This window comes from Bos indicus x Bos taurus, chromosome 16 (assembly GCF_003369695.1).
Source record: "Bos indicus x Bos taurus breed Angus x Brahman F1 hybrid chromosome 16, Bos_hybrid_MaternalHap_v2.0, whole genome shotgun sequence".
Lineage (NCBI taxonomy): Eukaryota > Metazoa > Chordata > Mammalia > Artiodactyla > Bovidae > Bos > Bos indicus x Bos taurus.
In genome coordinates this window covers 1,735,085-1,757,996 of record NC_040091.1, presented here as the reverse complement: position 1 = coordinate 1,757,996, position 22,912 = coordinate 1,735,085, and the positions used below count along the sequence as shown (strand labels likewise).

Genomic DNA, 22,912 nt, shown 5'->3' with positions numbered 1-22,912 from the left:
CTAGTTCCACAGTCAGACCTCCACTGGGGTGCTTGGCCACAAGACCCTAAAGCCCCACTCCATTTGCAAGGAGTGTCAGCAGGGACTGGGCCATGCATCCACCACTGCAACCTCTGGAAACCCTGGGTGGATCCACCGCACCCCCTGGAAACCCTGGGTGGATTTTATGTGCATCATTTCTCTACATCCTTGGAGGCACCCAGGGGGCTTAGCATGTATTGACCCCATTTTCCACAGTGAATACCCTAAGGTTTGAAAAGAAGAATAACACTCGAGGCACACAGCCAATGAGTAGCAAGCCATTTCAGGCTCCTGACTGCAGAGCCTGGCTTCCCCATCGCACTGTCACACTTCTCTGACATGGCATGACATTAGAGTAAGCTGTGGTGGACATCAGAAAGGGTCAATCTGTCTTGTGCAGACATTCCTGGGGGTCCCCAATGGCTGGGGAGTTTAAATTGCTGTAGGAAGGAGAGAGTAGTTAGGAAACTCCAGGAAATCGAGGCTTCTGCACACAGAAAAACCCAGCCCTATTTGACAGCCTCAGGCTACCACTACCCTGCTTGGTCTAGAATGGAAACGCTCTTTCCGAGAAGGACTGTGAGGTTCACCACCATTCCATGAAACACCAGTTACAGAAACCCGAGCTCCGTGGATTAGAGGCAGAAACCCGAGCTCCGCGGATTAGAGGCAGAATCTTGTTGCTATGGCAGTGAGATAGGCTGCCATGGAAACAGGGCAACCTGCCCCACCTCATCTCTACCCCGAAACCGTCCTCAAGGATCTCTCATGTTTTTGAAACTGCTGTGAGCTCGGGTCCTAGCGTGGTGTGACAGGGTGATGCTGCTGATATATCCTCCTCCAAACAGCCTCGAGTGTGTCTCTGTACTTCTAGGAGAGGAATCATAAACTCAACACCTACTCTGTTAGGTGAGTTTTTCTCCTATTCCTGGACTAGTCCTTTCTCTGATGAAGTCTATGGGTAGGAAGAAGTTAACGAGTCTCCAAAATTTGCCCTTAGCCAGCCTACTTTTACAAAATCTCCTGTGATCCCCTCTAACTCTCCTCATGACCTTAAGTTTAAGCAGATAGGAGACAGGTGTGTGTGCTTGTGTGTGTGTGTGTGTGTGTGTGTGTGTGACTTGAGGGCTGAAAGTGTGAAACGTGTTCTCTGGTATAAGAAGCAGCCCTGTGTGTGAGAAGGTATGTGTAAGAGAGGGGTAAATGTCAGAAGCACACGTGTGTTTGTGTGACTATCTGTGGTGTGGCCCCTCTAACTGCATTTCAGGCCTTGTTAGCTCCCTCTGCAGCCCAGATGCTCTCCAGGATCTCTGCTCTAGCTGCTTCAGTGGGCAGCAGGAGGAGAACTGGGTCTGCCAATCCTGTCTTCTCTCCAAGGACCCCAGGCCCTGCAGTTCTTGGCCCTATGTACTGTGTAGGGATGGGGGTCTCCACGGGACGAAGGGGGTCTTTGGTTTCATGAGGGTCCCAGCCTGACTCTGAACAGATTGAAGGGAATGTCCAGAGCACATTGCAGGCAGTGAGGTGCTCCAGGGACTCCCGAGACCTCTGGCTCAGAGAGCTAGGGCAACAGGGCCCGAAGACTTGGAGGTAGGGCTCCTAGGGGCTCTCAAATGCACTCCTTCCTGAAAACTCTGGACAGTCCCCAAGGGGCTAGAACCCAGGAGGCCTGGGCATCTTTCCCTGGGGAAGGGGAAGTGGGAGGACCTCTTTCCACGTTCCTCCCCTTTTGGTAAGTCTGTTGCACTAGGAGGGCATTGGTCTCATGGCCTGAAGCGTATGAGGGGTGGGAGTGGGAGGGATCCAGGGGGATTTCTGCCTCTAGTATCACTCTTAATACATTAACGAGCAATTTTTTTAAGAAACTACACTGTGCCAAGTGCAGGGCTACTCCATTTTAACCTCACAACAACTGTATGAAGTGGGCAGTATTCTCAGAAAGGTTAAGTGATGTGCCCAAGGTCACACAGCTGGCGAGTTCGAGAGCCAGAGTGAGACTCTGACCTTCCAGTTCCAAGTATCATCATCTGCCTACACACTACAACCTTTCCTTTCTCTGCTCTGCTGTGTGGCAGAGCCAGCCTTCTTCCTGAATTATTTGTCTTGGGTAGCAGGTCTCTGGCAGTCAATGTAACTGTATCCTGATCCCTCTCTGACTTCTTTAATAACAACACAGGTGAGCTCACCAATCCCCAGAGCAAGCCTCCTCCCCTCAAACCTCCTATTAGGGATCAGGCAACTGATTTGGTCCCTGTCTGTCTCCTTCTTTCTCTGGAAGCAGCTTCCCCAGGTCCAGACTTGGTCATAGGGAGGCGAAGGTGTCAAGTCCCAGGGGAGCTAGTGTGCCCTTGCTCACCTTGGGTGCCTCCTTCCATTTTAGACATCAGAGCCCAACAGCCTCAGAGCAGGGGGCCTGGAGGCCAGCAGGGCCGATTTTGGTCATCAGGAGAGAGCCAGATTACAGCAAAGAGCAGCCAATTTCATCCTCTTTTTGGACTTTGCTTGCCTATATTTTATTTATTATCTGTCCAATATAGCCTTTTAAAATTTTTTATTTATTTTCAATGGAAGGATAATTGCTTTACAATGTTGTGTTGGTTTCTGCCACAGGTATACATACATATGTCCCCTCCCTCTTGACCCTCCGTCCCACCTCCCACCCCATCCCACCCCTCTAGGTTGTCACAGAGCACTGGGTTGAGCTGCCTGCATCCGACAGCAAATTCCTGCTGGCTATCTCTCTTACATGTGGTATGCGTATGTGTTAATGCTACTCTTTCGTTCGTCTCACCCTCTCCTTCCCCACCCCATGTCCAAGGTCTGTTCTCTATGTCTGTGTGTCTATTCCTGCCCCCAAAATAGCTTCATCAGTACAATTTTTCTAGATTCCATACATATGCGTTAATACATGACATTTGTTTTTCTCTTTCTGACTTCTTCACTCTGTATTAGAGGCTCTAGGTTCATCCACCTCACTAGAACTGGCTCAAATCCTTTCCTTTTTAGGGCTGAGTAATATTCCAGAGTATACAGGTAGTACAACTTCTTTATCCATTCATCTGTTGATGGACATCTAGGTTGCTTCCAAGTCCTGGCTATCAAAAATAGTGCTGTGATGAACACTGGGGTACACGTGTCTTTTAGAATTGTGGTTTTCTCAGGCTGTATGCCCAGGAGTGAGATTGCTGGTCACAATATAGTCTAACAACTATCTTGTCGACATATTACCTTCACAAAATGTTTCACGGTACCACTTTTGACTCATTCATGCCTGTTCACTCCTTAAACCCCTTAAAAGATAGCAAAGGAACAAGAAAGGAATAAACTCCCAAGGACAGAGAGAAGGGATAGGCAACCACAGCAGGTGAGAAATGACAGCCAAATATTGGAGATGGAAATTAGATGGAGGACTTGGCAGAATGAAGGAAGTTACAACCTCAAAGCCAGCAAAAGGGGACTACCGAAGGGCCATAACTGATTGACTCCCAGAGCCAACTCTTGGTACCTGGAGGTACTTGGGACAAATTCTAGACTGAAAACGGGGGACTGGCTGGAAATCTCTATGTGAGTAGCCAGACTTCCTGAGTCCCCTCTATCCAGCCAACACAGCCATGCTTCCTGCTTCCCCATCGGGAAGAAGCTAGAGGCTTTCTCTCAAGGATTCAGTAGAGACTCTAGTCAGGGGGTCATAAGCACAGTGAGGATGGGGATAAAGAGAGTGCCTGAAAAGAGGGAAAAAGAGAGTGGACTGCGTGAAAGTCTTGCTGGGTAAGTCCCCAGACCTTTTGCAACCTCTTCTTAGAATGTAGTCAGCAACGGGATAGAGAACGCCCCAAAGGAAACACCAAAAGATTCTGACATTGAAGGGTACATGCCTTAGTTCACTTGGGCTGTTTTAACTACCTACCACAAATTCAGTGGCTAATAAACAACAGAAATTGATTTTTCACAGTTCTGGAGGCTGGGAAGTCCACAATCAAGGGACCCTGATTTTACCTGGTGAGGGCCCACTTTCCCGTTCACAGATGACTGTGCTTCTGTTGTGTCCTCACATGGCAGAAAGGAGCAGGGAGCTCTCTGAGGTCTTTTATATAAGGGCACTAATCCCTTTCATGGGGGCCCCACCCTTATGACCTAATCACCCATGAAGGTCCCACCTCCTAATATCATCACACTGAGAGTTAAGATTTCAACATATGATTTGGGAGGGACACAAACATTCATCTGTAACAGTGCTCCAGGGAAAAGTCTGCTGAAAGCCCTCATCTAGAGTGGGGTACCAGAGAAGGCAATGGCACCCCACTCCAGTACTCTTGCCTGGAAAATCCCATGGACAGAGGAGCCTGGTGGGCTGCAGTCCATGGGGTCGCTAAGAGTCGGACACGACTGAGTGACTTCACTTTCACTTTTCACTTTCATGCATTGGAGAAGGAAATGGCAACCCACTCCAGTGTTCTTGCCTGGAGAATCCCAGGGACGGGGGAGCCTGGTGGGCTGCCGTCTATGGGGTCGCACAGAGTCGGACATGACTGAAGCAACTTAGCAGCAGCAGCAGCAGCAGCAGCAGCAGAGTGGGGTACACCAGCTGTGAACCTTGCCCCTGCACACCAAGTTTCTAGACCCTTCTGCCTGTCTGTGTTAATGAATGGAGAACCAAGTTGTCCCAGGAGCTTGAATAAAACCTCTATTTGGAAGAGAAGACCAAAACAAACAAACACAGAGAAACCAGAGACATAGTGAAAATATTCAGTTCAGTTCAGTTGCTCAGTCGTGTCCAACTCTTTGCGACCCCATGAACCGCAGCACGCCAGGCCTCCCTGTCCATCACCAACTCCTGGAGTCCACCCAAACCCATGTCCATTGAGTCAGTGATGCCATCCAACCATCTCATCCTCTGTCATCCCCTTCTCCTCCTGCCCTCAATCTTTCCCAGCATCAGGGTCTTTTCAAATGAGTCAGCTCTTCTCATCAGGTGGCCAAAGTATTGGAGTTTCAGCTTCAACATAAGTCCTTCCAATGAATATTCAGGACTGATTTCCTTTAGGATTGACTGGTTGGATTTCCTTGCAGTCCAAGGGACTCTCAAGAGTCTTCTCCAACACCACAGTTCAAAAGCATCAATTCTTCGGTGCTCAGCTTTCTTTATAGTCCAACTCTCACATCCATACATGACTACTGGAAAAACCATAGCCTTGACTAGATAGACCTTTGTTAACAATGTAATGTTTCTGCTTTGTAATATGCTATCTAGGTTGGTCATAACTTTCCTTCCAAGGAGTAACCGTCTTTTAATTTCATAGCTGCAATCACCATCTGCAATGATTTTGGAAAAATTAGTCTGTAATTAATATCCTCAGAGGGCATAAGAGAAAATTTTGCACCTACAAAACAAATAGTGAATACAATAAAATGGAATAATAAAAGAATCAGAAAGGTCCTTCGAAGTTAAAATTAAAGGAGATAATTTTTTAAGACATAAAAGTTGGAACATCAAGTTAAAAAAATCTCATAGAAGGTAGAACAAAAAGAAATCAGGAGATAAAAATGTAAGAAATTTAGGAATCAAACAGAAGCTGTAATATCCTAATAATGTGAGTTCCAGAAGTCAGAAAGGAGGAAATGGAAAGGAAAAAATGACCAAAGAATTAATGCAGGATGATTTTCCAGAAGGGAAGGACATGAATTTCCAGGTTGAGGGCATCCACTGAGTGCTCAGCACACAAATGGGAAAATATCCATGCCAGGAGTAGGGAAGGTGGTGAGACACCCTAAAGATCAAACCATAGAAGAGTCTGGAGTCAGAGTACCATACTTGTTAAAATCAAAAGATACTGGAAAACAACTTCCAACTTCAGAGGGGAAATAAGCTTCAGCCTAGAATTCTACTCACACTTTGAAGAGTAAGGAGTAATGGAAACATTTTTAGACATGCCAGTACTGGAAGTGTTTACTTATCCTGTACTTTTTCTCTGCAAACTTTGGAATACATCTTCCACTTAAACACGTGTCAACTGAGAAAGAAGAAGCCCCAGAGCCTGGACACAGGAAGCCGCAGAGGGGAGCAGCAAAGAGATCCCCCAGACAATGATGTGCTGCAAACTCAGGAGCACCGAGCCCCCAGGAGAAAATCCCACTGGTGCATTAGCTGGGCATCCCACCAGGCGCAGGGTGGTCTGGAGCAGCTGGGCACAGAAAAACAAGGAGTGGGAAAGGAGGGGGGTGATGACGAACTTAATGGAAAGCAGAAAATTACACGAAGAAATGTAATTTTAATACACGTGAATGTTAGTTTAATTATAATGATTTAAGTACTGACTTTTGATTTTGCCAAATCAAGAGGGACAGAGTATAAGAGAAATCTTTAATTGCCACAAAAGAAGTAATAATGAATAAAATTGAAAAATCTAGAAATGGCAGTTTAAGCATAACCTTTAGGGATATGTACAACCAAGAATAGCAAAATAGCCAAGAGAGATGAAGGGTTTTGCCTCGGTAGAGCAGGACTTGTCATGGGGACTGGATGCAGGGCTGGAGGTGCCTGTTACCCTTAAAAGCCTTTGGGTTCCGTTGGGTTTTAAAACTAGAGCCTTTATTTCTCTGATAAAGAAAAGAAAGAGAGAAGAAAGAGAGGAAGGGGTCCATTTTCTAGGAAATGTTCTTGGAGTACAACCACTTCCCTCCACTTCCCTGGTGAGACGAGCACACACAGCCGAGCACCTTCCCGTCAGAACCACTGCCCCGGGTCATCACCCCCGCCTAGCACACGCACATGCACACACACGCATGCGCGCGCACACATGTGTGCACACACATGCACACGCACACACGCACACACACACACCCTCCACCAAGCTGCTCCACTGGTACCCCTCTTCTGGAAAAGGAACCTTCTTCTAGTTTAAGCTTTCTCTGATAATGGAGCAGACCCCCATCTGGGGAAGCAGTTTATTATGCTTCCAGCTTCCATGCCTCAGGGTATGGGGTCTGGTTCCACTACATTGGTGGGTCTCGTTTCAGAAATTCTCCTTTGATCAGGCTCTTTCACCAAGCCCTCAGCCTCCTTGCCAGTCCTATCATCTCCCTCGGGCCCCAGCACCTCCCAAGGCCTGGGTGACCTGCCTTCAATTTCCTGGGCCTTTGCTCGAGCAGGCCTCGAGTTGGGATCACCCCAACCCTGTGGCTGGTTTTCTGTTCCTCCAAGGTCCCCAGAACAACCAGCTAAGGACACTTGGTTCTCTGCATCCCCACCCCCCAGCTTCAAGGTGCTCCTGGTCCCAGCCCCAATGCCTTCCAAGTAGTCATCCCCTCCGGAGGGTCCACCCACACAAAGCCAGCCCTGGCTGGCTATTAACTCCACTCTGGGTCTCAAGGCCCTCCTCTCAAGGCCCCAGCTGCTCATCTCTGCAAGCTCAGTGCTCCCATCTGATTGAAAAATTCCTCCGAGGAGGCAGCTGGGCCCTCTGGGGACAGAGGGTTAAGTGTGACGTGGGGAGGAAGACAGGTAAAGAAAAGATGTGTCCATTTTTATCTCTGTTCCTGCTTCCCTGTTTGCTTTTTATGCACAGAAGCAGGACCAGTCCAGAGATATTTAGCTCCCCAATTCCAAGCCTCATGAATTCGACCTCTTTCCACCTTCCCCAGGACTGTATGTAGCCTTGGCAAGAGCTTTCCACTAAACTAATGCTGGTGGGAATAAATCCATGAACCTTTCAAAGCAGCAAAAACCAGGCTCTCTGTGCCACTCAGCCTTCTCCCCGTCTACCCTTCACCCCTGCTGGCCCCTCCATCCTTGATCACAATCCTGAATCCCCTTGGAATCACTGTCCTAGAGCAAAGGGGGTTTGGGACCACTTGTAGAGAAACCCTGAGTCCCACTGTCTCCTGAGAGATTTGCAGTTCCCCAGCCCCCTGCGAAAGTCCCTTCCCCCACCCTGCACGCCCAGCGGATCTGAAGAGAGAGCAGAGAGGCTGGAGGGATTTACGCTTTTCCGGAGGGCGCTGGCGTCACGGGCCTGCCCCAGGGGAGAGGGCAGGTGCCGCCCAGCCCCTGCCTCTGCCCCGGCTGCTTCCCGACCTCCAGGTGACGCAGCCTGGGGCCTCGCCTGGGACTCCACGGGGGCTTCTGTGAGAAACCCTGGACCCAGGCTGATGGGGCCGCTCGATAACCTGAGAAAGGTTCCTACATACCCACGCTCCTTCCCTCCCACAGCACGGGGCACTGGTGGGCCACAGCTCAGAGGGAGACCCACCCACCGTCCAGACCATCCCCACACGACCCCAGAGACGGGAGAGGAACAGGCTGGCCACCAGGCAGGCAGGCAGGACCACAGAATCCTAAAACCCCGGACCGACTGTCCCAGGGTCCGAGGTGACTCCAGGCAGGGCATTTGTGGTCACTGGACGATGCTGACTGCTCCTCCTTAGAGTGGAGCTGAAACCGGATTCTTTCTCCTGCCATCACAGACCTCAGCTCTGTACGATGAGGCTGCACAAACAGCTCTGGTTCCAGCTTCTGTGGAAGAACCTTCAAGGGCTCTGTGACCCCTGAGGCCTCTCGCTCCCAGTCAAGCTTCTGCAGAGCCCTCCATGGACCTCCAGGTCTCGCTTCCTGGATTCCTGCTGGTTCTGACTCCGGGCCACAGTCTCGCTGGGATGTGCTACCTGCTGTCTGGCCTCAGGATCCGGGTCCCACAAGGGCGGGGTGGGTAGGCTGAGAGGAGCTGGTGAGAAAGAGCAAGAAACAGCTGCCGCTCCCAGCTCTGCTGGGGTCCTGGGAGAAGCTAGAGCCAATGGTGTCCGGGCCGCGTCACCCCTCAGAAGCTGGCTCCCTGCCTCCCCTCTGGTGCCTGCGACTCTGGTCTGCAATCTGACAAATGTATGTCTCTCCTGGAGGTCACTCCCTCTTCTATTTACACTGGTGCACAGGGCCAGCCACTCGTGCAAGCTGCACACACTGGCAGGACACAGGGAGGTGGGCGGGAAGGGTGTTTCTGGCTAGACAGTGCCTGGGGCCCCAGAGGGCTGGACCGGCTGGGGGGACCCCCGGCCCTACCTTTGCCATGGAAGGGTCTGGAGTCGGAGCTAGGACACAGCCGAGGGCCCCACTGTGCCCAGCGTCCACACTGCAGCAAGGCCGCGGCTCTGAAGAGCTCTCAGAGAGCTCTGCGGGCTGGCAGACTCAGCCCCAGCCCGGCACCCTCTCCTTTGCATCCCGTGGGCTCGGGCGGGCACGAAGCCCCAAAGAGGAGCCAGGAGTCCCGGGCACACCGCTCGGCTTGCCCTTCCCTGAGTCCTCTGAAGCCTCAGCCTCCTGTCTGAGCAGGGGGTCTGACGGTCGCCCCTCATAGGGCTGCGGAGAAAGAAGCGTGGTTCTGTCATCTTTGTAACTCTCGCATCTGGACAAGTGCCTGACACGTAAGAAACGCTCAGTGATACTTGCTAATGAATAGAAGAGCACTGAGACCCACAGGGACGTTTAATGAATATTTAGTCAGTCTGATAAGACAGAAGTTCCCACTGAAAGGTTCTCCCGGGCCCTCAAATGCTTCCCCCAGTGCCAACCACAACGCTTGAAAATTCTCCAGTGAGAGTTTGTACCAAGAAGCACCGGCTTCTCTCATCCCTCGGCAAGGCTGTTATAGTTTCAGAGATCCCGACGCATTAAGTAGTCCGCACAGCGGCAGCAGAGTTTCACTCAGCTGGTTAAGTTCTTTCCGCCCACAGGTGCAGAGAGCAGCACGCTGAAGACACGGGACCTGGCTGCTAGAGCGTCCACACGGGCGGGCACCCTGGGGCCGCCCAGCGTCGGCTTCCTCACACCGCTTGGGCACTACGGCCCAGAGAGGGGCGCACGCCCCCACGTCACGCAGCAAGTTAAGCCAGGCCCCTGGCCCTGCCCGTCACGGTTCACTGGGCGCTCATTTGATGAGCGGTGAGCGCCACTCTGGGCGAGAGGCAGAGGCACGCACATCGAAACGATTCCGAGAGTGGACAGCCGAGGCCTGTGCTTTCACAGAAGGCGCGCGTCTGCACCGTGGGAGCCCCAGCAGAGACGGTCAGTTCCAGGCTGAATCCACGCCTGCTTCCTGGAGGAGACAGAGATCCTGGAAGTGGGCCCCAAAGAGTGAGCAGGGAAGAGCCAGGAGAGGAGGTCCTAGGCTGCGTAAACAGCATCCACCCTGGGATTCAGGGGCCAGGTGGATGTGTGGTGAGCGGCTCCAGACTGCTGGTAAGCCATAAGGGAAAGGGAAGGAGGCAGACATGCCCCAGAGAGGACTCAGGGAGAAGCAGAGAGAGGGAGAGGGGTGGAAAGACCAGCTGCTCCACCTCATTCTTTGGCAGAGAGCAGCCTCCCCGAGTCCTGGGGCTTCCCTTCCCTTCCACCAGCACAGGTCATCTAAGATGGAATCACGTCCCCTGCCCCCAGCTCCTTAATTCCAGAGGAGGTCTGTGCTGCACTTTCCCATAAACAGCCGCTGCTAACAGAGACCTGAGGGGAGGCCGCGTCGGGACTCCCTGGATCTGGCTCTGTCAGGGAATGAGCTGGAGGGATCACCCATGTTCCAGATGGTAACACTGAGACGCAGCCTGGGAGTCGCCAGTCAGGGGCACAGCCAAGGTTAACACAGAGGCAAGAGACGGGCTTGGGGGCTGGAAACTGGGGTCCTGCGCTTGTTCCAGCCCTGTCCTGGTTCCCTAGCGGTGCTGTTTCTCATCGGCTTCGGTCTTCCCTGAGGGGTCACAGGGCCAGGCCGAGACAGGGCTACTGGCGTCACTGGGCGCAGCCTTGCTTTCCCACAGCCATCCTTCTTCCAGCCCCCCTGCTTCACGTCAGAAACCTGGTCACCCTTCACCCACTTAGCTCAGCCCCATTGAGGGATTTATTACCGGCTGCCCCGCCATCTGCCCCGCGGTAATAAATCAGGGCAGAGCAGAATCGCAGCCATCCCAAGTGTGCGTGTATAAAAGGAGAGGGTGCTTCAGGGGACCCCAGAGCGAGCTGGGCACCCAGGCGAAGTGTGGACCAGTGCAGCAAGATGCCTCTCTGGGGACTCCTGCTGGTGCTCTGGGGCTCCTGCACCTTCAGTCTCCCTGCAGACACTGCCGCCTTCAGACGGTAACTGGGAGAAAGGGTGGGGGGAGGAGGGATCCTCACTTGCCTGACACAGGTTGGGGGGTGGTTCAAACAAGTGATGTCACCCCGTCCTCACAAGCAACCGGGCAGGGAGAGTTTCGCCCCAATCAGAGAGGTCAGGTGACTTGCCCGATGTCACACAGCCAGCAGAGGCACTAGCTGGGCCTTTTTGATCCTAGCCCAGAGTTTTCAGTTCCTGCACAGATCACCAGGCTAGGCACTTTGGGGGGACTCGGAGATGACTGAGACATGTTCTCTGCCCCTCGGGAGCTCACAGACTAATTACTAAGAAGGGTGTGGTATTGTTAACTCTACCAGGGAAGCAGGACAACGTAGTGGTTAAATGCAAAGCTTCCAGAGCCGAATAGTCCTGGTTTAAATTCTGTTGCACCAGCAGTGCCAACTAACTCCGGAACCGTGGGCAAGACCCTGAACCTGGCCACGTCCAAGTTTGCCACTGTTATTTTTCAGTATTCATTTATTTGGCTACACTGCCCGCTTGGATCTTCACGGCAGCAGGCAGGGTCTTTTAGTTGTGGCGTGAGAACACTCAGTTGCAGCTCGTGGGACCTAGTTCCCTGACCGGGGATTGAACACAGGCCCCCGGCGCCGGGAGCATGGCGTCTTGGCCACCAGACCACCAGGGAAGTTCCAGTTTACCATTTTTAAAACAGGGATAATATTTTACAGAGACGAACCTATTTTACAGAGCTGCTTTGAAGAGTGAATGAGATATTGCCTGTAAATGCCTCAGCCTGGTGCAGGCATGCTGTAAAAACCCAGCTGTTACCATCTCCAGGGGGATTATCACGAACATTAAAAGAAAGGTTTAAGGCAGCCCAAAGGAGGAGGATAAAGACCCTACATCCATGTTTGGCGACAGGCCCTGAGGGAACCCTGATGGCTCAGCTGGTAAAGAATCCGCCTGCAATGTGAGAGACTGGGTTCGATCCCTGGGTTGGGAAGATCCCCTGGAGAAGGGAAAGGCCTGGAGAATTCCATGGACTGTATAGTCTGTGCGCTCGCAGAGAGTCGGACACGACTGAGTGGCTTTCAGTTTCACTTTCTTCCCTGAGGGAACAAGCAGTTCTTCAAAGCTGCAGGAGCGGAGAGGCAGGTGGGAGAGGGCCTCCTAGAGAAAGGGTTTCACGCTGGGGAAGCAGATGGGACCAGAAGACCTGAAGTTAAGGGGCAGGCTTTCATAACAGTGGGAGTTGCTAGGCCTGTAAAATGCTGAGGACTTCATAGGATTGTTTCCTGTGTCTCAGCTCAAATCATCCTCCCAACAGTCCCATTTTAAAGCTCGGGACACTGAGGTTCAGGGAGGTCAGCCTGGGCACATGCTGTGACATGTGTTTCCAAAGCCTCTTTCCTCTGCTCCAGGGAGAGCAGCTGCTGGGCTGGGGGCATGGTGTGCCCCCAGCCAGGGAGAGGCGCTTCCCAGTGGCAGCGTGTGCCTGAGGTTGGCCCCCACCCCCAGGATAAGGGGAGGGAAAGGAAAAAAACATTCTCCCTCATATCTTCAGCATGAGAAGAAGAATGAATTGGACCAGGGTGAAGAGGGAGTCAGGCTTTCCAAATGTACTTAGAGAAGTTTTGCTAACTGACATGAGCCTCAGTGTCCCTATGCAAGGCTCTTTGGCGCCTGAACGGCAGATCCCATTCTCAAGGTGCTTTTACACACAGACGCCTTTTACAACATGTACTGAGCACAGGGCAACTCAATCTGCAAAGTGCTTACTCTCGGTGGTAGGTACTACATTAAGTCCCTGGTTACAGAGACCCAGAGGAGGTCAGGTAAGTTGCTCAGAATCAGGCAGGTAGGAGGGGATTCGAGCACATCCCACGACCACTACACCCTCATCACAGACGGCATGAGGCTGTGCCGTGCTGGGTACAGACACCCGGGGAAAACAGGGCAGGCGCCCAGGCAAAGGGGAGGCCAGCAGGGGGGCACAGGGCTTCCAGGAGGCGGGGTGCACGCTGGCCTTCGAGGGCTGGGAAGTGCTGGTGTTGGGGGGCGGGGGAAGGGGAGAAGGAAGGGATTCTCTAAAAGGAGAGGGTAAGAGGAGAGGTCCAGAGTAAACAGTGGGAACGGAGCCCTCTCTCGGGTCTAGCCTTCTCTGTTCCTCCATTTTCCCATCTGTAAAATGAGAATAGTAAAGTTACTCACCTCAGGTGATGGCTGCGAATCAAATAGATCATAGTCGTGAAAATACTTTGTGCAAGAATAGACCACGTTATGAATACGGCAGGTCATTTCTGTTAAAATACTAACACCAACAAGCATGAAAGTTGCATTCACGTTTGTGGGCAAAATGCATGGGGCCTGACAAGGAAAGGCTAGTGCAAGTACATAAGAAGAAACAGGGACCCTCCAGACTTTGGGCTGCAAGCCTGGGACCCCCAACAATGGCTCAGGCTGTGGCACACAGCCTTCACATCGGAGTCCGGGGACCCGTGTGGGAGATGGGCCAGTCAGGGCACCTCGAATCCCTGCTGCATCTACTCCTGAGTCGCCTCATCCCTCACCCCAGAGTGAGGACAGCCAGCCTGCAGGATGGGAATGAGGTCACGTGGTGGGGGTGGCCTGCACAGCGCTGGGCGCCCGCACGGTGGCAGCTCAGGGTGACCTGAGTTTCCCAGATCTCTTTAACTCTGCCTCCCGAAGGTGACAGGAAAGCGTCAGGACAAGAAGCGGAGGGCCTGGGACCTAGGCTCAGGAAGGCGCTTCTTCCCAAGGGCGGGCTGCACAGGCACTCTGGAGACGCCTGCCTCCCCCCACCCCACCCAGTCAGCCCCAGGGCCCGGGCTGGGTGCTGCCTGGGGCTTCCTGCGGCCCCGCCCGGGCCGCGTGGGCGTGTGCTGCCCCCTGCAGGCCCCGCGTGGCACTGCCTCACCCACCCAGCTGTGAGCCGGCGCGCCCAGCCTTCACCTCCTCAGGGGGAAGTCAGTGCTGTTTCCTCCTGCATCTTCCCACCGCTGGAGCCCCTGAAAGGCAGTGATGATCTCTGCATCTCTAGCATCCAGCATGGTGCAGGCACAGAGTAGGTGTCCAACCTGTGATTGTGGAGTGAATGATCTTAAAATGATGAGCAAAATCAAACAACAGGAGCAAGTTAGTTGAGGATCATTTAATACCAGCACAGGTAACCATGGAGTCTCCTTCAGAGACTTAAGAGCTCTAGAGTGATCCCTAGGTGCCTGGGCTAAGGTTGGGGTAGTTTTATTAGAAGCTTCTAGAACTCTACCATTACTGTGGGAGGGGACAGAGCTCTTCTACTTTTTCTTACTCCATCATGGGCTAGGATCTTCCTCAAGAAGATGCCCTCAGTCCGGGAAAGCCTGAAGGAGCGAGGTGTGGACATGGCCCGGCTGGGTGCTGAGTGGAGCCAGCTCACCAAGACTCTCTCCTTTGGCAACCGCACCTCCCCTGTGGTCCTCACCAACTACCTGGACGTGAGTGCCCTGCTCGGTCCCTTGCCCGCTTCACTCTCTCCTTCTTCTCTTGGGCCTAAGGCATTTTTGCCCTTTCTGAGCACCTCACGAAATTCCCATTTCACAGCTGGAAAGACTGAGGCACAGAGGACCGGAAGGAGCCCAGAGGCAGGGTCCAGGCCCTGGGCCCCCAAGTAAGGGTGTTGCGGGGGCAGGGGCTCAGCGAAGCATCAGGGTTTCTGTGGGGCATGGGCCCCCCCCACCCCCCGCTTCACTGGCAGTACGTTTAATTTGCCCTTTGGTCTTACTGAGCCTCCCACTTCCTGTCATGAAACACTGCTAAACCTCTGACTCCATCCCTGCTGAAAATGGAAGCCCAGAGAGGCTACGTGGTCTGCCTCATCTCACCCCAAGTTCCAAAGAGCGTATCAGGCAAGACCCCAAGGCTCCCCAAGCCCTTCAGGCCACCTCTCTCCTTTGCCCTGCAGACCCAATACTACGGTGAGATCGGCATCGGCACCCCACCGCAGACCTTCAAAGTCGTCTTTGACACAGGCTCCGCCAACCTCTGGGTGCCGTCCACCAAGTGCAGCCCCCTCTACACGGCCTGTGGTGAGACCAGGGGCCTGGGTGCCTCCCCACGCCGCTCCCCTGTCAGGCCTCAGCCCCAGCTCAGTACTTCCTGATGCCCCCTGAGCTTCCTCCTGTCTGCCTCTGTGCCCCCTGCCCCTGAGAGGAGAGGAGAGAATGTCTCCCATTGTTCTGACATGACCACCAAGTAAAAAGCAGGCTCCAGAAGGACTGAATTCTCAGACCCATTCAGAGCATGGGCTCTGTCCTCCTTAACCTCAGGGAACCACTGAGTGCTTCTGGGGACCAGAGTCCTCTCGCCATCCTAGGATCAGCAATTACTTTAAGACACTTCATCTGAGACAAAATTCTCAGAGACATGAGCACATTACAGGGGCCCAAGAAATACAGACCTTGATTGATTAACCACATTTTTCAAGCCTCCCAACTCAGGGCCGCCCCGTCTTTGCACTCAGGCCTCAACACACGGGCCCCACCCAGCACCTGCCTCCAACCCCTTCCCTGTGTTTCTCGGCCTTGAGCCTTTGTCTTCCCGCCAGAGATTCACAGCCTCTACGACTCCCTGGAATCCTCCAGCTATGTGGAGAATGGGACGGAGTTCACCATCCACTATGGATCCGGGAAGGTCAAAGGTTTCCTGAGCCAGGACCTGGTGACTGTAAGTGAGGCTGTCTCAGGTCATCTGCCCTCCTAGTCCCCAGACCTCCTCTGCCACCCTAGCGCCCGCGGTTGGGGATGGTGCAGCCCAGCCCACCTTGGAGGAGCACCCTCCTCTGCGACTGCTCCCTGGAGCTGCAAGCACCTGGGGCAGAGCAGAGCTGAATTCTGGGCACTACCCAAGTGATCTGTGAGGGCCTCTGCAGCTACGGCATTCGTGGAGTTTGTCCTGAGCCCAGTCTCCAATCGAGGAACCTGCTTGGGGTCATCCGGCTCTGACTGAGCTCTTAACCAGACCCTAGACTGAAATCCCGAGTCAGGGTCAGGGTCAAGGGTACCATCAGCCTTATGGTCAGGATCATTTTGGAGTTAGGCACAGGTTCTAAGCTCACAGCTGAATTCAGAGTTTGGAATTAGGGTCAGTCCTGGTTCACACTGTCACTTGGTCTGTGTCTGACCCGCCTCCATCTCTAGGCTTCTCCATTCCCTGCTCTGGCAGAGTTAGGGTAGGGGTACCCATGGAACTGGGAGGAAATCAGTGTGAGCCCATGAAATAGGGGAAAGGGGGCGTGAAGGGCAGGCCTGACTGTGGTGCTGCCTTCTGCCTCTGCCCCTCCTTGTCCCTCTGGACCCCCAGCCCAGACGTGTGTTAGGAGGGCTGCTGTGCACGTGGGGTTGATGAAGTGGTCACACCCTGGCGCGGTGTGTCCCTGGGGCCCTTCGTGCAGAGGCCTGGACCGGACTCTGGCCAGGGGATGGGCCCCGGGCTTGGTCTCCCCTGGTGCTTCGTCCTTCCACAGGTGGGTGGGATCACAGTCACACAGACCTTTGGCGAGGTCACGGAGCTGCCCCTGCTGCCCTTCATGCTGGCCAAATTTGACGGCGTCCTGGGCATGGGCTTCCCCGCCCAGGCCGTTGGCGGCGTCACGCCGGTCTTTGACCACATCCTCGCCCAGCGGGTGCTGACGGACGACGTCTTCTCCGTCTACTACAGCAGGTGGGCCGGCCGGGGCGGGGCCGGGGCGGGGCCGGGGCAAGAGGAGGCGGTCCGAGCAGGACTGTGCTGTGTTCAGGATCAGGCGGTGTTCACTCCATATCCAGAGAGATACGATCCAACATGGAAGCCAGCGCTTAAATGAAAAGGAAATAAAGTCAGGCACTCAAATCCTCAGTCGTACTGTACCTTTCAAGTACTCAGTGGCCACAGTGACTACCGGCTCCCACACTGGACTGTACAAGTACAGCACGTTTCCATCTTGGCAGACGAGTCTTTTACTTACAGTTTAGTTCAGCAGTGCTCTAGAGCAAGAGAAGAAAGCAGAGTGGGGGTGATGGGAAGTGAGGCATTGCCATGACCGCTGGACCTCCTGTGAGGGCCTGGCTCCTCTCATGTGGACTGCTGACTTTATTCATTAGTCCCTTCACTTATCTGCTCAGTCCCTAACTCCAATCACTGGACACGGACATGACAAGCGCTGTGCAAGGCTCTAGGGGTACAACCATGAACGCAGTGTACAAGACAGAGTTCCAGCCCTCACAGAGCTTACAGTCCAGCAGGGAAGACAAGAAACATTACAATATGATGAGCAAAACAGGGGACACGAGGTTGAAACCCTGTGCTTTCAACTCCAGGCCAAACTTGCATGCAGCATAGCCAGGCTTGGGGAAGCGGCCACCAGCTGTGGAGCAGAGCTGTGATATGCCCTGAGCTGCTGGGCACGAGCTGGAGACAGGGGGTCAGGCGTGAGAACTGCAGGCCAGAAGCAATGAGGACAGAGGGGAAGGTCAGCGCCCAGAAACATCGCACAGATAAACGGAAAGGAGTGTCTGGTTTGGCGAGAGAAAGAGAGTGGCTGAGAAAAGGCCACCAACTGGCGGGCAGGGCAGTCTTGGGAGGAGCTGCTGCAGAAGTCGGGCAAGGGCTTCCGTAGGCAGTGCAGAGGCAGGTGCGGGTGTCAGGAAGGGAAAGGCCCACCCTGAGAAGTCTGCCTGGGGACGGACGCAGACACAGCTGCGCAGAGAAGCAGGGAGAGACATGCAGGTGTTTGTAAATGCTGGAGGGTGCCCGAGGACGGGCAGGTGGGAAAAGCAGCCAGCAGAAGGTGAGCAACGGAGAAGGCGGGAAAAGAGGAGACAATTGAGGGCAGGAGCCGAGAGGCCACGGGATGGAGGGGAATCCCAGCAAAGAGGCCTTGTTGAGGAGAGACCTGCCTCTTCCTTTACTCTGGGATGAGAAGGAGGAAACGTCCAGAGAGATCATGAAGTGTTGGGAGAGATGTAAGGGGAACTTGTCTAGCCCAGGTGCACATGTGCTGGATTTATAATGATGCAATTAATGCACTCGCACCAATAACGTGTGTGACCTACGTGCTTCAACGTGCACACACACATGCCTCCTACTAAGAGTGCTGGGAAACCCCATCTCTCTCTCTTAAATACACACACACACACACATATCCACACACATAGGAAACCATCCCTAAGGTAGACCCTCACTTGTGGGAGGCATCATGCCATCTGGAGGAGAGGAAAGCAAGAGGCATCAGCTTCGGATGGGGCACCAGAGGTCCTGGCTCCAGTCCCCCACTCACTGCCAGGGTGGCTTCAGTGACTTACCTCCTGGTGATTCCACTGCCTGTAGGGTAAAAAGAGTGTGTAATACCACCTTGCCAAACAACGGGCTGGTGGGGCTCATCTGAAACAAAAGCTTCCTTTCTGCTGTCTCTTTCTCTGCAGAGATTCCAAGTAAGGAGATGGAAAGCCCTCACTTGGCCCTGACCCTCCAGAACGCCTGGCCCAGAATCACACATGCCATCTGCCCCAAACTCAATGTAGCGGGCCAGGCGCCACTGATGCCCAAGCTCCCCACCCACCCCCACCTTCCTCATGCCCCTGCCCACCACCCAAGCAGCTCCCCGGGGTCCATCCCAGGTCCCCCACTGCTCAGGCCCCAGTGAGGTGGGAGCGATCTGCGTCTTGCACGCATTCTGCCCTGTCCTGTCTGCTCCTCTGTGACCTCTCTGACAGAGGGAGGCTTTACTGGGTGCTGCTGCTGGGCCACCCTGGAACCCCCAGACTGAGCTTTGGGGACGGGCAGAGGTGAAGCGGCCTCCACGTCGCGCCCCAGCCTTGCCGCCGACCCTGAGCCTGGGCCCAGCCTCCCTGGTGGCCGGGGTTACTGAGTCCTGGAGGCTGTGGGTGTCCACGCTACTCTAATCTTCCCTTTAGGAATTCCCACTTGCTAGGGGGCGAGATCGTGCTGGGAGGCAGTGACCCCCAGTATTACCAAGAGAATTTCCACTACGTGAGCATCAGCAAGCCTGGCTCCTGGCAGATCAGAATGAAAGGGTCAGGACCTTCCACCCTCTTCCCTCTGAAAGTGCTGCTGCTGCTGTGGGTGGGCCTGCAAGGGGGCCGGGCTGCCGTCCTGCCCTCTCTCCGAATGCAGCCCTTGCTCTCTGCTTGCTTGGTCTGGGGAAGGGACATGGAGATGATGGGTCAGGGGGAGGGGGCAACAAGAAGAGGCGGAGGGTCACTAAGCCATGTGCTGGGGTGGGCAGCATTCTCCTCTTCCAGCTCACGTGTCACGCATCCCTCTCCGCGTCACCGGACCTCCAGCATGGCCTCTTATCACCTGCCCGCACTCAGGAAAGCTGTGCAGCTTGGTGGTGCCCCTCAGCCTTCTGTCCAGCTGTCTGTCTGACGCTGTGGCCTCCCCAGGGTGTCTGTGAGGTCGACTACCTTGCTCTGTGAGGAGGGCTGCATGGTCATAGTGGATACTGGTGCATCTTACATCTCGGGCCCCACCAGCTCCCTGAGACTGCTCATGGAAGCCTTGGGGGCCAAGGAGCTGAGCATAGATAAAGTAAGGAGCTGGGGGGCGGGCACCAGGGAGGAGGGCTCACCAACTGGCCCAGGCCCCCAGATCACCCCAGGATGCTTTGGTTCTGAAGGGGACCGTTTCTGGCCTTCCTCTCCTGCCTCTCACACTCTTCCACATGTGGCCCGGGCCCTGGGAGGGGGGGCTTGGGAAGCTGGGGGCTGTGCCCACCCCTCTCCGGCAGAGGGGCCAGGCCACAAGCACAGGGTTGCGTCTCCTGGGGTACCTCCCACACTCAAAGGGGCTCCTGTGACCCTACCCGCTGCCAGTATGTCGTGAACTGTAACCAGATGCCCACACTCCCCGACATCTCCTTCCACCTTGGAGGCAAAGCCTACACACTCACCAGTGCGGACTATGTGTTACAGGTGAGGCTCCAGTCTGCTCCTTGGTGGCAGGGAGGAAGAGGGGGCAGGGGCCCTCAAAAACAGACATGTCATTATGCACAGATTACCTGCTAGACCAGCGGTTCTCAAACTTGGCTGCACATTAGGGTTACCTGGGAGCTTTTAGAAATCCCAGTAACAAGCCACATTCCCATACCAACTGATACCTCTGGGGGTAACTGGGCAACCATGTTTACCAAACTCCCCAGGTAATTGCAGCGTGCAGCCAGATTTGGAAATCACTGTGCTCATCTCCTGATCTCCATTCTGATCAAATGTCCCCAGTAATGCTATCTGCTTTTTATACTCAGTATGTTTAGAGGTGTTAATAGTTTGTCTAGGACCAGAAGCTCTGCCAGACTGTGAGCTCCTGGAGGCAGCGCTGTGCCCGATGCGTTGTTAGCAGCATCTGGCTTAGTGCCTGCCTCTGGGAGGGGTGTGACCCATGATGGCTGAAAGGGCCAAGATGTGATGGAGGCCCAGTGCAGATGGGGCACAGGTGGGCAGATGCTGCTGAGGAGTCTGGCAAGGTGGTTATGTGCCAGGCAGTGGAGGAACCCTTCTACTTCCTGCCAGGATCCCTACAATAATGATGATCTGTGCACACTGGCCCTCCATGGTATGGACATCCCACCACCCACTGGACCAGTCTGGGTCCTGGGTGCCACCTTCATCCGCAAGTTCTACACGGAGTTTGATCGGCGTAACAATCGCATCGGCTTTGCCCTGGCCCGCTGAGGCCCTCTGCTGCCCTGCCCTGGCCCGGAACTAGAGCACTCTCTGGGACCACCCCCCAACCCCTGCCTGCGCCCTCACTCAGCGGGGTGGAACTCCCCCCCAGATGTGTGCCCTGCCCCCAGCACTGGCTCTTCCCTTCTTTGAGGACCACAGAATAAAGACTTCATGTTCCCAACCCCACTGCACCTGGGTTCTCAAGGATTTGAAACAGGGAAGAACAGTGTGTGATCTCGTGCAGACAGAACGTGACACAATGAGAAGCTCACAAGCACACAAGCACAGGTTCCTCCACGCAGGGCTGATGCCACCCGTGCAATGTCGGCAGGGTTCGGATGGAGTTGCTCACACTGCCCTGGGCGGGAAGTTTGCAGAGAGCCAGCCCCTGGGGAACCAAAGCTAACGCCGTGGCAGACCATAGACAGAAAGACACCCCAGGCTCATGGAGCTTAGCCGCCAACTCAGGCTCCGTGCCTCCTCACACAGCCATGTAACATGCCATCGAAGGCACTGACACCTAAAACATAGAACCACAGAGGTCTGCCTAATACTCCCTTTGTACATGAGGATAAACTGAGCCTCAGAGAGTGACAGCATTTGGCCAGGGTTGCTCAGTGACATGTGAAAAACCACAACTAGAAGGCTGCCCATCGGACTCAGACCTTGGGCGCTTCCCACCTTCCCACATACAGGTGACCTCCACAGGTTCAGAGCTTCCGCCACCCCGGTACGGGCCCAGGTGCACAAGCACACAGATCTTCCACATCACAAGACCTGGGGCTCAGGTCAAGGTCTGCTCCCACTCCGACGCCTTGGACTGTCTGTGGGAGACGTGTAGCTCGGGGAATAAGACACCGTATCCGCCCGAATGAAGCCACTGACACTGTCCCTCTTCGTGACAGCTGCTCACCCCTCTTTTGACTGAAAGGAGTGAGGCACAGAGGGGCTCACCCAGGCCCCAGCAAACCTCATACCTCGAGAATTACCACCAGTTGGGATTGTATTGGAACCCCAGGACCTCTCCCTGGCAGCATTCCCACATCTGTGACATCCCTGTGCAGAGCCAGGAGCATGACTCTCTGAGTCTTCTTGCCTGCTTAGCTGTATTTCCTTGCTGCAGGAAGGCTTGGAGTCACGGTCCTTTCCCAACATCCTGGATTCCGTGACCTTAAGTAGCACACCCCCCCCATCCCCAACATCTTCTAGTCCTATTCTATAAGACAGCCATATACGGCTGTTTACATTAGACATAAAATTAAACTAAATGTCACGCTAGCCCCATTTCAGTCGCTGGACAATTACATGTGGCTGGTAGCCACAGCCCTGGACAAGACAGAAACAGAACACTCATCAGCCCAGAAGTTCTGCGGGGCAGAGCGGGATTCTGGGCAGCGATGAGGACAGGGGCCTTGCGGTTGGGAGGTTCCCGAAGAAGTGAAAGGGGCCACGTGGGGAAACAGGCACTTTCCTGGGTGGCGCCGCGAGCGCTCTCCCAAGCCGGCTGGTGACTGAGGTCCCCACGGGCACGGCCGCCCACAAAATGCATCTCCCCAGTCCCCTCGCCATCCCAAAAGGCCTACTCCAGCGGAGCCTCTTGCAGGAGTCCAGGGACTGGGGGCTCAGGTGGTGCCGCCCAAGCTGACCACCTGGGGGCGGCGGAACCTCCACACCTCCGGGCGGACTCGGGGCGCGGGGGGCGCTTTCCCCGGGCCCCGTCCCGGTTATCCGGGGGCGCGGCCTCCGGCGGGGCTGGAGGGAGGAGGCCTCTCGCGGCCTCGGAAATCGGGGAGCGAACCGGAGCTGCCCCATCCGCGCGCGGGCAGCCAAGGGTGCAGGAGGCGGTGCCGCCCCGGCCGGCGGCACGTGACGTCGCGGCCGCAGGCGCCCGGCCCCGCCCCCGCCGCACCCCGGCCCCGCCCCCGCCGCGCCCGCGCCCCGGCCCGCGCCGCGCTCCGGCCCCGCCCCCGCCGCACCCCGGCCCCGCCCCCGCCGCGCCCCCGTCCGCGCGGCGCTCCGGGGGCGGGGCTGCAGGGGCCGGCCGTGGCCCGGCTGCCCGGCCCGCCCTCCTAC

The 22,912-nt window shown here is 54.9% G+C and overlaps 1 protein-coding gene across 7 annotated transcripts; it reads left to right on the top strand.

Moving 5' to 3' along the window:
• The first annotated feature begins 785 nt into the window (after window positions 1-785).
• Window positions 786-21,025, top strand: REN (renin). Of its 7 annotated transcripts, none has more exons than XM_027564200.1 (12): window positions 786-930; window positions 8,485-8,896; window positions 9,745-10,075; window positions 14,464-14,614; window positions 15,082-15,205; window positions 15,724-15,842; window positions 16,642-16,838; window positions 18,578-18,586; window positions 19,070-19,189; window positions 19,562-19,706; window positions 19,991-20,089; window positions 20,684-21,025. In XM_027564200.1, the coding sequence occupies exons 4-12, from the start codon at window positions 14,480-14,482 to the stop codon at window positions 20,843-20,845; spliced, it is 1,110 nt and encodes a 369-aa protein (XP_027420001.1). In that variant the 5' UTR covers window positions 786-930; window positions 8,485-8,896; window positions 9,745-10,075; window positions 14,464-14,479; the 3' UTR covers window positions 20,846-21,025. The 7 variants fall into 7 exon arrangements, with proteins under 7 accessions (XP_027420001.1, XP_027419999.1, XP_027420000.1 ...); XM_027564198.1 differs by having other exon boundaries at window positions 9,745-10,249; XM_027564199.1 differs by lacking the exon at window positions 8,485-8,896 and having other exon boundaries at window positions 9,745-10,249.
• Window positions 21,026-22,912: the final 1,887 nt, after the last annotated feature.

What these genes read in the sequence shown, in the direction of transcription:
- REN (XM_027564196.1), top strand. Translation starts at nt 11,058, where the DNA reads ATGCCTCTCTGGGGACTCCTGCTGGTGCTCTGGGGCTCCTGCACCTTC. An exon ending in GACACTGCCGCCTTCAGACG is followed by an intron (nt 11,138 to 14,463) that starts GTAACTGGGAGA and finishes ATCATGGGCTAG; the next exon opens with GATCTTCCTCAAGAAGATGC. An exon ending in TGGCAGATCAGAATGAAAGG is followed by an intron (nt 19,190 to 19,561) that starts GTCAGGACCTTC and finishes TGGCCTCCCCAG; the next exon opens with GGTGTCTGTGAGGTCGACTA.